Raw genomic sequence first — 18385 nt, 5'->3', positions numbered from 1 at the left:
GCACTATTTTTTAACCGTTACGACATATGTTTAGAACACTCATGCAGAAACATGCCTTATGACATCAAACATAAAAACTTGGACAGTTCATGGAATTTGGTATGTAGTAGTGCGATAGTTGATGAAGTTCATGTGTAGTAAATTCTAATAGATGAACTATTAAAATCCAAGTGTTGAATTGCACACTGTGCTACCATATTGAATGTACAGCAACTATCATAAGACGGAATGGCCCGTTTCGGCTAGTCCGATTGGTCTAGTCCGATTCGGCTATTACCCTATTCGGCTACAGCCCGATTTGGCTAGTCCGATTGGGCTAGTTCCCTATTTGGCTACAGTCTTTATCAGTTAGTTCCCTGTTCGGCAATTTTGTGAAAATCCAACGATAATCCTTCTGTAATCCAACAACGACGCCTGTTTATTTAGAGAATTTGGTATTTTATTCCACAATAGGCTATCGTTTCTTTTGCATTCTTGCATTTTATCCAGTGTTTACCTTTGAGTGCCTTCCCAGACGGCAAAATCCGTCATTTTTGTTGTCTGGGTTTGTTCAAAATATGTGTTTTACATCAAAACAACATTTTTCTTGATTAACAATACAGGTTAATGAGATAAACAGAAGTGTTTTGTTAGTTGTTCGAGTGTGTTATTGTTCAAAATCATAAGCGCCTAACTATTTTTTTGGCCGTGGGGGCGAAAGCGTGTTTCATCAGCAGCAATGTAAATTCAGCAAATGTCACGCAGATGGATGACGTAATTATGCCGTCACACTAGGATTGCTTTTATTGCCACACTCGGAGTTATCGCTGCGTTCGACCTACCGTTAATTATTATAAACAAAACTCGACCACTTCGGTTAAGCAAACACATGACATGCGTCTGCTTTAGCTAGCGGTTGATGGACTGCGACTCTTTAAGCTAGGCACAACGTAAAGTTTAACAACAAACTAGATTTATTAGCATGAAACAAGAGACGAAAAGGTTTACTAAAAGGTACACTGTAAATGGAATGACAATGTTTTGAAAATGGAATGCAAATACTAACTTGATTATACGCTTGAAAATATACCTGTGGAAAGTAAAATCATTCATGTTTACATCAATTCAGCAGCACGTCACCTTGAATAAATCTAAAAGTTGCTGACATCCGTAAGCAGCCCTTGAAAAATAGTTACGGAGAGGCGTTTGATTAAGTTTTCGACTTGACATTGCTCCCTTTTCACTGCAATATCGCAACTTATGACTGACCGCTGTAAAACGCCCGTTTTCGCGTTGCAGATGAAACAAAAGATGCGCATATTCCGCCTTTGATCGGGATTCTATGGCAACGGTCGTGTGTGCGCCATTCAGTTTGCGTGAGTCCGTTACCGTACTGCGTTAATTATGCGGCGTGTGCGCAATGCGGTTTGTACCAGCCCTTGTTGCGTTGGTTAGTGGTTACCACGGGCCGAGACTTCAAGTTCATTTTCACAGCGAGCGATTCACTGGGCACCGCGCAATTCACTGACAGTGCAGAGGTTTCGACTTTCGAAAGCGACATCAAGTATGTTTGCAAGCTCATAAAGCTAAACGCACGCTCCGTCTACGTAGCAAATTATGTTTTTTTTTGGGTGCATTCAACATCTGATGACATTGAATCGACACAAAATGGTAGATTTTTGCTATGTCCCAGGCAGCAAAATCAATCATATTTACATTGATTCAACGTCTGCAGACGTTAAATCGGGCTGTTGCCAAATAGGGTAATAGCCGAATCGGACTAGCCGAATCAGACTAGCCCAATCGGACTAGTCGAATAGTAGCAGCCATCATAAGAAGGTCACAGTTTCTCCAACTGTTTGGCAATGTCAAATTACCACATTATAATCTTAACGAGCTGACAGGATGTGCTTTGTTTAATTTTGGCTGGGTTGTCGAATGATGAATAGTTAGTAGTTACTAGTTAGTCAAATTTCATTTTTAGCAGTATCAATGAGTACTTTCATTTTCATAGACAACACAACATGTCTATGGTTAAAAAAAATCTCCTCTTCCAAAATTGTACTTTCTTTTTCGTTGAATAATACTAGCCAATAATAAAATCTTTAATAATACTGAAGATGTTTCAACTATTTTAATTCATTTTAGGCCACTGCTTTCAATAGTATAGTAATAAACGTTTTGATATCTTCAAAATCAGTCACTTAGAAAAAAAATGAAGCCTAGTAATGTTTGGTTAATAATGTTACAGCGACAGAGCTTTAGGGTCGGATGGTTTGGCACTTCTGGAATCTATTCCAATATTTTAAAAAAACATTCATTTAAATCAGTGGTTGGCAACAACTGGGCCGGGTCCGTGAGAAATTCGTTAGCTGTCTGTATACTTTTTCAAGTTAAATCTGTGAAAATCATTGATCTTTATCCATTAATAAGTTCACCGATATTTAAGGGGGTTCACTGCTCAATTCTTACTGCAGTGGTCGGACTGACCATTGGCAACCTTATGAGAATTTTCATGTCTTGCTACGTTTGCCTTAAACCAGTTTCAACTTGTTGCAATCGAATCACATCAGACATAAGTTTTCAAAGCCTTCTGCTCTGATTGGAATATTTAATAATAATAATAATAATCATGCTTTTATTTGCGCCCATTGCGATAACATACAGTACAGTCAGTACACTGCGATCACAGATGCGATACAACAGACAACAGGAAGCAGCGAAGTGACATATAGTTTTCGAGTCAGCTGCTCCCCTTATTTTGGCTTGCCTTTAAGTGTCTTTCGCCGAGACACAGCCGCGTGCTCTGGAGCGGTGTCGAACCCACGTCTTTTTGAACGTCGCGCAGACGTTCTCACCACTCGGCTACGCAGCCGTATTTGATTACACGCAATTTTCTTTTGTTCTTCTAATTGTTGTTTTTCTAAAACATACCACAGCCTCTAACTGTTCATGTCTCTGAATGATTATTTTACACCTTTTTTTTGTTTAATAAAAATCACAAAAAAACTGGAATGGTCATATTCTGTTGGTGTGTGCACACTGCACAGGTAGGACTGCAGCCAAAATTGGCCGTCCGTCTGGACTATTCGGATAAAGGAAGTCGCACCTGAGTGCAAAACCACTCATTGTATCATTCACAGAGAAATAGCCTACTGGCAAGCTAAAAATATCATCTGAGCTTGTATTCGATGATGTAGTTTGAATGATCAACTTCATTAAGGTCATACACTTATCACCCGATTGCTTGAGCAGATATGTGAGGACATGGAAAGAGAGCACAAATTCCAGCTTTTGCAAACAGAAGTAAGGTGGCGTTGTTGAAGAAAAATCTTGAACAGAGTGTTTGAACCTCACATAAATCACTGCAAAAGTTCCTATTTAAGGAAACATTCTGAAGTTACTCACAATTTATTGATGAAAAATGGGTTCTCAAACTTGCCTACAGTTTGTGTGACATATATCAGTACTTGACTTGACATATACTGGTATTCAGTCTGCTCAACGAACTGAATATTTCACTTCAGGGCAAAATGATAACTGTATTCAAGTTAGCAGATAATGTGGCTGCATTTTTAAAGACGAAATTGTGGGAGCAATGCATAGACTAAGGGGTATTTGACATGTTTTGAACTTAATAGAGACTTTAATCTTTTGAAGGTTGGGGGGCTGTCAATTCAACTTTTTGTATCAACAGCTGTATCTCTAAAACCACTGAGGCTGCAACTACGAGATTTCTTGACTTTTCCTAACTTTTATTCACCTTTATTGAGCAGAAATTTTGAGCGAATAAAGGTTATAAATTTAGAGATATAAAGCATTTCTCAGCACATCCTCTGAAATATTTCTTATTCCATATTTATATGTTATTTTGCATTATTATATGTTATTTTGCATTGTTATATTATTTTGCATAAAAACTATAGATTCAAATAGAGATTATGTAAAAAAAATTTATCACAACATTGCAATGCATGTTCTTCATTACTCTACCAAAAACTAATGTGTAAATCCATGGTCACGCAATCACAAAATAATCCAAAAGTCATAAGTCACCTCAACATTTCAACGTATATATATGAGCAGTTCTAAAATTCATATATTTTTAATTTTCGGATATGCTCAGCGTGAATAATTTTACAAGGTGAATGCCAAATTTTGAAACCGTGCCTTAAAAAATAACAGAGATATCACTCCTAAAGCATAAGAAGAATCAACAGCCCCCCCCAAACTGAGCAAGACTCCAGGAGCCCAACCTTTTTTAAGGGTTAAAAGACAACCAACCTGAGCAAGCTTTCTCTGACCTTAAAGCAGTCACTTACGTGTTTTTTTACTAAATTCAAGCGCTATTTACCAAGCATTAAACGCCTTAGAACTGCAAAGAAATGAATTCGTAATCCATTTGTATTCAAAGCAGGTAAATTGATCTTACCTGTACGACAAGAGGACCAATTGTTAGACATTGCAAATAATGGTAGACTGAAATGCATTTTCATACAATTTCTCTTTCAATGTTTTGGATGAATGTCTTGCCAGAATACTCTGACCTTCTCATATAGAAATTTACTGCCATTTTCGAAAAGAGCAACACTACTTGATAAAGACTGGTCAGCACGCAAACAACTCACCCCTAGGTTTCCACAATATCAAAAACGTACCTCTTATTGAATGGAGTGAAGTGTTCCTTACACCTTCACATATGTAGGTGGAAGGATAGAGCTATTTTTAATACATATTAACTTGAAATCATGATTTTGCTAATTATAATTTGTGACAGACTTATTGACATTCCAAAAATTTTAATGCCATTATTGAATTCACCGACCCAAAATATATACCAAAACACTAAAATTATGATAAACAAAGTTTTTCCTAAAACTTGTCTCGTGTAATGTACCGTACAGGCGTACACTACCACATATACCATGCTGCTGCTAACACCGAATAAAATACAGTTTGCTTGGAATAACTTCTGAATCCCAATGTGCAGCACCAACATCGCCCGGTGCCACAATGTGGACATCTACCATGCATGTGCCAGTGTGCCTACGACTTAGCCTTAAAGTAGTTCTTCGATTGGATGGCTTTGGGACAAAATCGAGTTTGGATGATGATTGTAGGGCTACTACCTACTCTATGTACAAATACAATATATATTATAGAAATAGAAATGCTTTAACCCTACAGGTTTATTTGTTGATGCATACTTATCAGACCCAGACGTGAAGTTCGTTTTTATTTATTTTTTGTAACAGGCCAAGCAAAACATCTGGTAAAGGGCCTTTCTATTGCAACAACTCAGCACCTTTCAATGATGCATTGATAATGGTAATTATTTTGAATTTTATTTTATAGTACCGTAACAAGCTATTATTTTTAGTTGACTTTTTGTTTCCGCTGATAATTTCGCTATCAGTACTTTACTGATATTATTTACGATACTTCATGGATATGGAATCATTATAATAACGTATTTGAAACGAAACATATCTGTTTGGAGTTTGGTTGATCTGAAGTTTTTCACTTTTGTGTGCATCTGAAAAACTGTCATTAATTGTACACGCTTTTGTTTTATGACGGTACATGTGATTTTAACTTGGGTTCTTAAGTTTAGTAACGTTTCCATGGATGCTAAAGTTTGAATGTATTTTTAAGTTAACGAATATGAACAACTCACTCTAGGATAGATTCTATTATGCTGCCCTAATCTGAATGCACAATTGAAGTAGTAAACCGTGTGTAGTTGTGTACGGTACCGTACTGTATAAAATAATCGTTATTTGGTTCAATCAGAAGAAACTACATAACTTGACCGGTATAGCAAGTTTGACCCAGACAAGCTGTTTGCTTAAAGCAGTTGACTTATCTATGGTCAGTTAATTGCTGCTTTAATCAGGGATCAGGAAAAGTTCATTGACAAACTTGCGTTGTTAATATTTTTGCAGGATTTAGAACCTCAACTCCTGAACAGATGGCCCAACCTCATACAAGAAGAGGGAAAAACAAGTTTCTGGTGAATTTATGCAAAATATTGTATTTGTAGCAAGCCATCTGCCTTATGTACTTAGTACTAACTTACCGTAGTTTTAGACCTAATGATGCACAAATATTACTATTATGATTTTTGTTTACAAATTTTAAATACAAACCCAACACCATAGGCATAGAGTAAGATGGTGCAGGAGTGCGGCACACCCACTACTCTTAGCGGTATTGACATACGGTGAGGAAATTTCAAACTAGAGCGTAGAGTAACTTACGCTGCTGGGATAGTCACGAAACAATATTCACGGCAATAATAAGTAAACCAGCTAAATTAAACGCGCTATTTTCAACAAGGTCTTTTCATTGTGAGATCAATTATGATTCAACAGAACGCATTGTTTTGTTATCAGATGCACGAGAATCGAAATCCGCTCATTAACACATGGACATTCAACACTGACAGACATTAAATAAATGTAAAAAATGGGCTAATGTCCGCCAGCAATAGTTTATCTCAGGCAAAAAAGCTTATTCAGTAGTGCAAAGGAAAAACTGTAACTTCTGACCTGAGTTGTTAAACTCAAACAAAACTAAGCCAGCAAAATGTGCTATTATGACTCCCCACGATGTTTTTGAAGCAAAGAATGTTCGCAATGTGTGAGAATTAAATCGAAAACCGATAAAAGAAAAGGTGTTTAATGGTCTTGCAGATATTGCCTGCATTAACGATGTCTCTTACCACCATTATCACCTAGCCAACCTGACATCATTGTTTTATGCGGCCGCTAAGGTTTGACATCGACTTCAACGATTATGGAAAAATATAAAATAAAAACGATTATATCCTACACGCTAAAATTAAATATTGATCGGTTAACAAGCGTACGGTATAAAGTTTAGAATCGACAAAAATCATTAAATTTGAAAATCAAGGTTGAATCACTGCAAATAAAGGTATTCTAAAATTTTACTTCGGCCCATGCCATTTCACAATCCATAATCTACGTCGGCAATCATTTTGCCGTAGCAAAAATGCGTTAATTTGGAAGACTGCCGAGCTGAAGACAACAGCTTGTCCGGTGTATAAGTCAAACCTGTTTTTTGAAGGTGAAAATCACTACACCGAAAATCTTTACCTTTACTCGAGTATATACGGTATTTAATGTTTATGCGTGTGTTATTCTGATATAGCACACCACGGTAATTTCTAAAACTCTACGCTCAAGCCCAAGACACTCACTGCATCAGTTCAATTGTAGCTGACCATTCATATCGTAAACACTAAAGCTACAAAATAAAAATCCCAAAATAACTATTTCCTAAACAACTATAAAGATTGACTCTTTATCTGATATTAGGACTAACGGTTGTAGACCTGCCTGAATATTAAAGTTTATTCAGATTCAGGCGTAATGTTCACTTCGAATTAAGTTTCGTTGATTAAAAAAAGTGTTTGCAAATTGACGCTAAAACTTAAAGGCTTACTACCTGTACAACAAGTATTCCTTTTTGTAAATCATGGTTGTTCAAACATAATTATCATACATATGCTTCTTGATGCAAACTTCCCGGCGCCTCAAAGTCATGTACTTGATCTTCCAGGAAGCATGAATGGGTGAAGCATGGGACATGCGCAATGACCCTCCCTGCCCTTGACACTGAACACAAGTACTTTGATAAAGGTCTACAGCTGAACTCTCGATTCGACTTTACCTTGTAAGTATGGATTTGATAATTTTAGAAGTTTTCCACAGTTTTCAATTTTTTTAATCTCAGGGGCTTCATTTCTGTTTTGCTGCATTTGTTTCAAGGTGATCATAAACTCTTAACAGCTGCAGGTTGTCAGTGCTCAGTGGGACGATTGTTTGCTGTTGAGATTAAATTGCGTAACTGATTTAGGTACCACACGTCAATCAAGACCTTCAACTGGACTAACTACAGGTTTCGCTTTTGCTGCCTTATATTGTTTCATACTGTAGAAATATTGCTCTTTTGGTGGATCTCTACTTCTTTTCGCTGGGTTTTGCGAAAGTCAAAAATCTACAAACTTTGACTTTTATTCTTCTGAGCCTGCCTGGAAAAGGATTTGCATAATATTACCAGCTGTTATTGGTACTTGATTTTCATCTTCTGAGGAGCCTTTATCAGATTCTTGATCTACATCACCACCAGTCTCTTCATTTTCACTTTCTTCCTCAAAGACATCTATATTGGACAGTTCCTCTTCCAAATGCGGTTTATTAACATCAGATATAGATTCACATTCACTACCACTTGTAACCGCAGCATCAGAGTTGCTATCAACATCATCTGAAGGTATCTGCAGGTGTCTTAGGGCCTCTTGAAATATAAATCTTCTCTGTTTGTCCATCAGTAAATTGACATCTATTGTAACTAATCGAAACAATCTTTGAGTTCCAAACTGCCAATCTACTGTAGCCTAACTCCCTTTAGTCGGAAAGCTATTCACTAACTAAATGCACGTGTAAGTTTCCTACAAGCTGCCTGCTATTGATATGTAATAATAGCTAATTATTGGGAAATGATTTCAGATTCCAAACTCCCTATTTTCTAGACTATCTCCTTTTGTTTCTAATTGTTGACATTTTGTCAAAAGATTTGCCGATTATGTTAAAACGCAAATAACTGATTGTGGAAACAATTTATCGTTTTGAAATCGTTACAGCAGTAAGCGACTCAGAAGCCCTCCTTCGCCACTGAATGTTGCCAAGCTGATGCATATTATAGGGCGAGAGTACTCTCACACAAAAAAAAATCGATTTTGACAGAATGTCAACGCATGTGCTGAGGGTCCGCGTCTTTTAGGCGCAGACAGTTAGGCTCTGGTCAAATAGGCGCTCACACTGTGGCGTCAGGATATTTAGGTGCGGAGCACTGTGGCGCCCGTTTATTAAGGTGCTATTCCAGGTAAAGTTTGCAGATCGTATCAGTTCAGCTTTCGCAAAACCTAGTCGGGGTTTTGACTGAAAACTAAGTTACCTTAGTTTTACCTTAGTTACGTTACCTTAAGTTACCTTAGTTACCTAAGTTATGGTATATTTTTTATTGATGTTTAATGTAGTTATTATTTGACTTAACCAAAAATTGAACTCAGTCATGTTCGAAAACTTGAATAATTTATTGATAAAGCTTCACCGACGCAAACCTGGACTAACAACAAATAAATGCCGAACATGCGTATTAAAAAACCAATATATTTTTCTGTTCAATATAACATTTTGTGTAAAAGCAATTGCCGGTTTAAGCAGCTTCACTCACGGAAGCCATGACATATTTTTCTATTCAATACAACATTTTGTGTGAAAAGTATTGCCGGATAAAGCAGCTTCACTCACTGAAGCCATGACTAACATCAAATATATGCACGGTTGCACGCGCAATAACAAAGCAATATATTTTTCTGTTCAATATAACATTTTGTGTGAAAAGCATTGCCCTACCTGCCAAGCTGATACAATCTGCAGATTTTACTAGAAATAGCACCTAAATGAACGGGCGCCACAGTGCTCTGCACCTAAATATCCTGACGCCACAGTGTGCGCGCCTATTTGATCGACGCCGAACTGTCTGCGATTAAAAGACTTGCTCTCTGTGCTGATAAAGACTAAGCGCTAATTTTCTTTATAATTAGCTTGTTGATTAGGCTAACCCTCGTAACATCAGCAGCAATTAATCTTAAAGTTTATTGCTGCACCTAGAAATTCTTTCATTTAATCGAGCTGAGGATGAAACCAGTTGAGTTTTATAAACTTTTGCTAAACAATTAGTTTAATTTTTATATTTTATGTTTTTTAGTTTTTGATGAAATCTATTAAATGCTAAACTTATTGCTATCCTGTGTAGTGTGTAACCGATTGCGTATTTCCAATCTGTATGTCATTTCAGCAGATGGAGTGTTTTTGACTGGTAGATACTTTAAACATACGACAGTTTTCACCATGAACCAGCTGAGTTGCAGTCATTGTGACCCTTCTAGCACTCAGCTATTCAGAGAATGAGAAACATTCGTCATAGTGCATGACTAGGGAACTGTGTTTCGAAAGCTAGTGCAAGCCGCTATTACCTCAGCGAACTCGCAGCATCATGCTAAATTTTACTATTAGTATCTACATTGTGGAGAGTACGAGAGAGTTGGTTCTTGTTTTAAAGTTTGGTAATTAAGGAAAAAAAGTAATGGCAGGATTTGGAATCGAACCCTACTTCCCTAACCCTCAAACCGCTAGGTTACGCTGCCGATTGCGAAGCGGTCACAATATCGCATGTATTTAACACTCCGTCTGTTGCAGCGACCTACAAATCACAAATACGCTTATTGATGGGGGGTTTAAGCCAATTTGATCACTATACTGCAATGTATTTTATCTGTATCGTTTTTTGACTGAAATAATCCAAATAAGATTCGATATTCTAGATTCGATTCAACTATTCGAGAGTATAAAAATTATTCAGGTAGTCAATTTACTGGAGATTTCTGAATAGTAGCTTTGTTTTCATTTTTGTGTTAAAGCCTTTTGTTTTGTGATTGTACAGTAATTCATGAGTCGACACGACCCTTGATCAGGATGTGACTAGTTTTGTCAAAATTAACAACATGTACATTGTGCAGTCGGCTGACATTTGCTTTAACTCTTGCGTTAAATTGTTGTGTTAGCTTATCATAAATGCCTTGTCAGCATTCAAGACTTTGGCTATTGTTCTTTGATCAATTTTAATCTGTCTTTATTTAGAGCACTCTCCGGCAGAAACATAACCCCAAGTGACACCGCACGATATAAGGTACTCGTATGATGCAGTTACTGTATGTCTCTTTACTTACTGTATGTTGGAGCTTTTCATTGTTTGTGGGATTAAGAGTCATTCCATGCCATATGATTTCACCAGGCTGACAACCCACCCTCTCCGAATTTATTCATATTTAAAAGTTAGTTCCTACCATCATTCCTGACCACAAAACTGAAAATTTCATCTTGATATCTTATTTGGTTTAATCACAGTGCCATTTTGAAAATCGGTACCGCATACAAAAAAGGGGTTAGATTGTTGTCATTTTTGCTCATTTTCAACTAATATAAGAATAAATTTTAGTCAGTAAGATTGTTTCTATATGTAATTTGGGGTGCTGAAACCGAATATGACATTGTTTTTTGCCTAACTTGCATACGTTTTTTAGATATAGCTAAAAAAAACTTGAATTTAGTCACTTCGAGTGCCTTTTTCAAAATTTTGACAGCAACACTTTCCTAATATAATCAAGATATAATATTAGATATAATAAAGAAGTATATCTGAACTACATCTGGACCAATTTTCAAGTCTGTACAATATTAGGAAAGTGTTGCCATCAAAATTTTGAAAAAGGCACTCGAAGTGACTAAATTCAATTGTTTTTTAGCTATTTCTAAAAACGTATGCAAGTTAGGCAAAAGCAATGTCATATTTGGTTTCAGCACCCCAAATTACATATAGAAACAATCTTACTGATTAAAATTTATTCTTATATTAGTTAAAAATGAGCAAAAATGACATTTTTGGATTTCCAAAAATGCAACAATCTAACCCCTTTTTTGTATGAGGTACCGATTTTCAAAATGGCACTGTGATTAAACCAAATAAGATATCAAGATAAAATTTTCAGTTTTGTGGTCAGGAATGATGATAGGAAGTAACTTTTAAATGGAGAGGATGGGCTGTCAGCCTTGTAAAATGGCATGGAATGATCCTTAAGTGATATAGGGTTGTGTATCATCATCACTCATTTTGCACTTCTGTGCTGCACTATCAATTGCACATGTAGTTCTGTTGTATACAAGATTACTAAATTCCTTAAATTGATTTGGACTTTTCTTATTCATTATCATTTGTTAATGACGTTGTGATGTGTGTGATGCGTTGGAGTGTTTCATTACCCTGATCCAAAGTCGCTCAATTAATTCAGTTATTTTTGCATTTAATGGTTGTTTTTGTTTCAACAGTTGAGCGACATGAGGGAGGCAATGGAAGCAGTGGTTGGTTCCAAAGTAAATATACAATGCATCTTCTCTAAGGTAAGTACTAGGCAGCCTGGATGGTTATTTGTTCTATTAAATTGTTCATATCAAGCACGAAAGGGAATCACAGTTGTGAACCCCTCCTTGAAGCACAAACATAAACAAACAATATACAGCATTACATTGTTGCAGTTACAATAGTAGAGGAGCACTTCTTTTATCTTTGCCCGTCAATGTTTTAGAAAATTTGAAGAGTTGTTTTTGAGTATTGTTTTCACTGATGTGCCTAAGATAGTAATTTTTCTTAGCTTCAAGTACTAACATGTTCACATATTTGCATTGTTTTTTGTGTAAATGTTTCGATGAATAGATAATTTAGTTTTTTTCCATTTGTGTTCAAGCTTTTTTCAAATTTGTTTTTTCTTTCTTGAGTTCCATAGTAAACCAGAGAGCATTTGTTCTGAGTGTGAGCAATTGGGAGCAAATAGGAGCATGATTATTATAAATAGATTGAAGCGATGAGTTATATAGAGTTTCAATTTTACAAATTCTTTACAAGAACAGTTCAATTTTAAAGATTGGAAAGCAAGACACACATCAGAAACAAAATCTTCATCAAGAATGTTCTATTTTCGAAATTTTACTTGCTTTTTGGGGCGAGGTGGTTTGTATAGTTTTGTTTTTAATATTTAAGCAAAATGGTCAGAAGAGGAAATACGCTGAATATTGGACAGACATGGATCAATGACTAGTGGTTTATCAACAACAATGTTTGTATGAGATTGCACTAACCTGAAGTCCAGTGTGTGATCTTTTACATGAGTTGGATCATTGATCAATTGTTTCAATCCAACTGTGTATGAAATATTGTTAAATTTCACAACATCCACACAACTAATGTTATCAAGATGCAAATTTATATCACCAGTAACAATAATTTCATTATTACATAAAGACAATTGTTCCGAATAGCTAGACCACTCATTAAAAAGTATGCTTGTTTTAAATCCATTCTTTATGGAGAGAAGAGGTCGATAAATTACACAAATTAACACTGGAATATTACCATGCTTCGAAATACATTCGATATGTTCAAACCGAGAAAACTGAAAGCTAGCTAAAAGTTTACTCTGTCAAGTTTGGCATAGACAATTAAACATTGTACAAGAAACCCACACCATCACCACGCTTTCTTTGAGATCTGGGAACATGCAAAATGACATAACCTTTAGCAGTGATGTCACTTAGCACATGGCTGTCAATTGAACTTCCTAACCAAGTTTCAGTCAGGGCACAAACATCAATTTTAGAATTAAAAATAAAGTAAGTTAGAAGTTTTCAGAGCAGGTTTATAAACTTTAAAATTTTAAACCACAATACAGTTCCTTAGTTCGTTCCTTAAACCATATTTAAATAGAAATATGACAGTATCGTGGGTTGTGTCATCTTGTTAAAATAAATGCATACCGTATGGTAACGTTTGCATCGTAACAAGTGTTCAGTGAAAAATTATGATTGGAATTCAATGTTGGTAAGTTTCTAAAACAAAAATTGATAAGTTTTTTATAAACAAAAGTTTCTGCACAATGCGAGATAGATAATGTCGCGTCAATTCGTCCGCGACATTCCGGAAGGATATGCAGAAGCATGCAAAACTTTCGCATCAGCAAGTTGGACTTTTCCGCTATAATAAAGGTCTTAAAATGGCTATCATGTGACTTTGTGCACAGATTGCGATTGTGTTCGAGCTTGTGATCTGTTGTATGCATCATGACAATAGCCTTTCTGAAAGCTTAAATTATTGTAATATTAAGTTGTATGCAAATGACTGGTGCATTCTTATTTAAATTTATCTTTATGTATATGCCATTAATTATGCTAGCTCTTTGTTTCTCTAGTAGCAAATCTATATTAATTTCGCTGTCTTGCCCTGAAGAGCGAAGAGGTTCATTACCTTCTTGATGTAATCCAAAGAATACGTGAATTTTTTTTTAGTTTTGGTTGAGGTCTGGCATATATAGTGTGAGTTATACCTTTCCGAAGCAGTGGTAGCAAGTTATACTACACATAAACAAGTTTGCTACTATTATGAATAGCCTGCGCTTTTGAAATTTGAGTGCAAGAATTTTACTCTCCAGGTCCGTCGTTTCATTGGCATTTTTTGTTTTTACTACTTTTTCTTGCAATGTAACGTTCTTGGTACGTTCATACTACCTTTTTTATTGCGTTTATTGCCTTTTTTATTGCGTTTATTGCCTGTGTTATTTTGTTTATTGACTTACGTTTTAAATGCATTTTTAGCATCCGAAGGAGCAAGCTTTGATTCAAGTCGAACTATGCATGGATAAAAATTTCAATACACAAGATTGCACTTCCCATCATGGCGACTTCAAGCCTCCGAGCTGGGATACTATTCCTTACAATCCTACGTTTGAGCCCTGCACAGAAACCCGAGACGTTCAATATATTCCTTTTAAGTATGTGACTTAAAACATGTTTACTTCATTTCAATTTTGAAAATTTCTACCTTGTATATTTTGTTAACAGGGCAATGAAATTTTGTTCTTTAGTTTCCTTTTCGCATCCAACACATCTTAAACTTTATTGATCATCTTCATGAAGTTTTGTCTTACGTTTCATTGCAAAAACATACCAAGGTACGTTTAGTCTGACCTTCTTATCACTTTCTAACACACTATTTTCCCTTCAAAAAGCTGCTTTGTGATATTACTTTCTGTGCTTGTCAACAAAGTGCCAAACAGCTGAATGTTTTCTGTAGATGCATTGATCCACAATCAAGTGATGTCAACGTTTGATTGATCTGAAGCTGTTCCAGGCCAACAAGGTCCGTCTTTTTTGCATTGATTCAACGTAAAAAAGACGAGTTTTGCTAGCTGAGTGCATGATATATGCAAATCTAATGGCACCGAACGCTTTCATATGCACACATGTCCGACGTTTCATCTACGTTGGGAAAGTGTATTGTGATGCTATAGTAGATCTAAACAACGTCATCTATCAAAGCTGTTTGCCAGCTGCTTTGATTCACACATGTTCCAGTATCATGCTAGGCTGGATTTAGAGTGATGATCAACGTACTGATGCAATCTGTATGTTAAAACGTAGTTGCTTTCAAAGAACGTTCATTTTGTCTCAGTGTTACTGAAAAACTGTTCAATCGCTCCATTTAAAGTAATAAATTTAAAACTTTTGCATTTCTGAAATATTTGAAATTTTGAACTTAAAATTTTCAGCGAAACTTAGCGTCTTCACCAGATTGTTTCAATTAAATTTTCAACAATGTTTTAGAAAACTGATTACTGTGATTTAACATGTTTATTGTGACGATGCAGTTACACAGTAAGTTGTTGCTTTGCTGTTTTGCAGCAATGCATCAACATAGAACTGCAAATTTATTTACATCATGGTGATGGTGTCTGATTATTACGTCATGTGCCTGATCTCATACAGATGTTGGAGACCATGGTTACAATACAAACTACTCAGAGTGTCTGACTAAGCTGTCCTTGTGACCATCACTGTAAATTACGTTAAATAAATCCCTGTTTAATTGAAAACTGTAAAAACGTACTAAAATTACTTCAAATGTTGTAGTCAAATATGGAACTTCGTTAACGTTTTAACGACTTGATAGTAGCTTGTGAAAGTGATCCAAAGTGCAATGAATGCTGCAACTCACCATAGCCTACCTGACTCATCAGTGAAATGTGCTGATCGAGCTTAATCGCGACAAGTGTTATCTTGTTATATCGCAGAAACATTTTTTCTTGGTAGATTGTCCTCTGAGCGCTGATTCCGTAATGACGAACTGAACATTGCAGATTAGGACATTGCATGGCGTCACATACCGAATCTACCTACTGCGATTCTCATGCGCGGTAGGTGCTAGACAAATTACTCGTTTGTATGAAATCCTGATAGAATATCTTCTTGGCATGCTATGTCACTTGAAAATCATGTTAGTTGAAATGTTTCTAAACGCTTTTTGTAATTAACTTACTCAGTTGTTTAACTTACTCTACCTGGAGGACAGCAGCGACTGAAATCAAGACGCCCATTTGTGCCCGCCGCACGACAGCTTCTGAACAACGTTGAAGATCTTGGAATGAGTGTGGCACGCTGGACGAACTACACATGGAACATGGAGTGGCAAAACAACACCTCCCGACTCCGTGATTTCCTACCCGACGTCGATCCCCACCCTCCGGGAATGTCCCTCGCAAGACTTGCGTGGGTCCGGCTTAACCGCCTACGAACCGGCGTCGGTCGCTTTCGTTCAGACATGTGCAGATGGGGCCTGGCTTCCTCACCGGGATGCGAGTGTGGCGCCACAGACCAGACAGTAGATCATGTCGTCCATGACTGCCCAATCCATCAACCACCACATGGAACGCTTGGACTGAAGGCCCTGGATGCCGAGACTGTCGAGTGGCTGATGACATCATGCCCAAAGATATAGTCCAGAAGAACAGCTCATACGACGAAGAAGAAGAAGTTGTTTATACCGGATTATCATCAAAACAGTCAGACTAATGATTTTTTCTTGTGATGTTTTTATGCATTTGCTTGTCTTGTGTTTTTGGGATCATAACTTTTGTTTGTCGTCGGAATAGAATGAGTTTAACGAGTGGTGTCCTAACTCCTATGTATCAAAGTAGTGCTTCCTGCGACTGCAACGTTGCCTATTCATAGAACGGATGTTAAGATAAACTTTGTTTTCGTGAGCTGTTGCACAAAAACAACAAATGTATCCCGTAGCCATCAAAACCGACAGAGCTAACATAAACCAACAACAAACCGTTTATCAAGTCAGAGGGCGACCAAATTGATATTGGTCCTGTTTACTTTCTCTTAAGACCCCATGAGTGGTTCGGCTACATAACGTAGTCAATCTCGCCACTTAGGGTTAACTACCTAATTAGCAAAACCTAAAGTGCAATTTTGAACAATTCAGTACGTATGTCATCGTCAATTGTTAGTCACATTGTTACTTCACGAACAAGTTAGCTTTATATCATCATCTGCCATCGTTTACCTGCTTGAAAATGTGCTGAATACTTTGACTGCCCGGTTGATCAATTGTCTTGTGCTCTTCTTGCGACACACAGAAATTCAGCCTTGCAACTATTTAATCCAAAAACAGATGATCCTTTTCTTGTGGTTATTTTCAACCGCATATTGGAAAAGTCCATCAATAGCAGGATGGAAATTGGCAAAATAACCTTTTATTCTGGCAAGACGACCAAAATCGACAATCTCTCGCAGTAAGCGAGAGATTTTTCTGGCAACTATAGCCTATAGCAGGGCTACTCAACTGGCGGACCGCGGTCTGAATCCGGACCTTCTGGGTGTTGATGGTGGACCTTGAGCTTTTGGAAAAATAACCTCATTGCCACGTTTCAGGACTTTTTTAAACAGATTTATACTGGGAGAAAGCAATTTATACTTTGATTATCCTAGTTGCTTGGGGGCTTCGACTCCCAGACTCCCCAATAGTCACTTCCAGATAGTTTAACTTTCGTGGTTGCGTGTGAAATAACTTATTCACCGGACCGCTAAAAATATTTAACTTGTCAAACTGGTTGAGTAACTCTGGCCTATAGACTTCCGATCAGCTCTACAGCTGAATTTCACAATAACCTACAGTAGCCTACAGCCGAGGTTCTCAATCAAGGATGCAAGCCTTGTTCCTGAGGCTGAATCATTATGGTTAGCCTAGTTATAACGTGACGTAAAAAAACATATTTGTTAAGCCTATACAAAACATTTAAACGACAGCCTATTCTTTTTCAGCCATTTTATAGAAGAGGGTGAGAAAACTAGTTCGCAATTTTAAGGTGATCCAAGTCAATAAATAAGGGAATTAACCCTTAATCACTAATTACGGGCCTGGGAGACCCGGTGAGAGAGAAAATTCTTTTATTTTTTACAGCTATTGCTTCAAAAATGCCTAAAATAGTGTCGTTTAGTAAACTTAAAACCGGATTGTAAGGGTTATTAAGTAAAAAAAAAAATTGGTTGGCCAAAAACAAAAGTAGCCTACACCTCAAATTACAATCTAGGGCCTCGGAGGCCCGGTTATAGTTTAGAGTAAACTTTAGAATTATAATCGATGTAAGTTCCATTGCATTTGTACAGTGGATCTCAATAAGATGAAATCTTTTTTTAGGTGTTATTTGTTTGTTTATTTTTGAAATTTAAATAAGTTACCAGTGATACTGACAACAGTGACAGCGAAATATTATCAGGAGATGAATTTGTGCCCCCTGATAGGCTACTTCTGATTCGGAGGAAGATATAACTTAGTATGATTCGTAGCCTACAACATTGCAGAAACTGTTCTAAAGAACCCTATAGTTTCTGTGGTGTTTCAGGCATAACAGCCTAGCCCA

General features: G+C 36.8%; 1 protein-coding gene across 1 annotated transcript in view; it reads left to right on the top strand.

The window, feature by feature from the left end:
• Positions 1-16632, top strand: part of LOC145774085 (ribonuclease Oy-like) — a 72668-nt gene extending 56036 nt beyond the window's left edge. The window contains exons 4-11 of the mRNA XM_082585233.1: positions 35-99; positions 5235-5307; positions 5925-5992; positions 7567-7680; positions 10713-10761; positions 11958-12029; positions 14274-14449; positions 14752-16632. Of these exons, the coding sequence (XP_082441359.1) occupies positions 35-99; positions 5235-5307; positions 5925-5992; positions 7567-7680; positions 10713-10761; positions 11958-12029; positions 14274-14449; positions 14752-14788 (654 nt within the window). The 3' untranslated portion in view covers positions 14789-16632. The remainder of the gene's footprint in view (positions 1-34; positions 100-5234; positions 5308-5924; positions 5993-7566; positions 7681-10712; positions 10762-11957; positions 12030-14273; positions 14450-14751) is intronic.
• Positions 16633-18385: the final 1753 nt, after the last annotated feature.

The sequence above is a fragment of the Aplidium turbinatum genome, chromosome 7 (genome assembly GCF_918807975.1).
Source record: "Aplidium turbinatum chromosome 7, kaAplTurb1.1, whole genome shotgun sequence".
Classification (NCBI taxonomy): domain Eukaryota; kingdom Metazoa; phylum Chordata; class Ascidiacea; order Aplousobranchia; family Polyclinidae; genus Aplidium; species Aplidium turbinatum.
The sequence above is the reverse complement of the archived record's forward strand: the minus strand, read 5'-3'. Positions and strand labels throughout refer to the sequence as shown.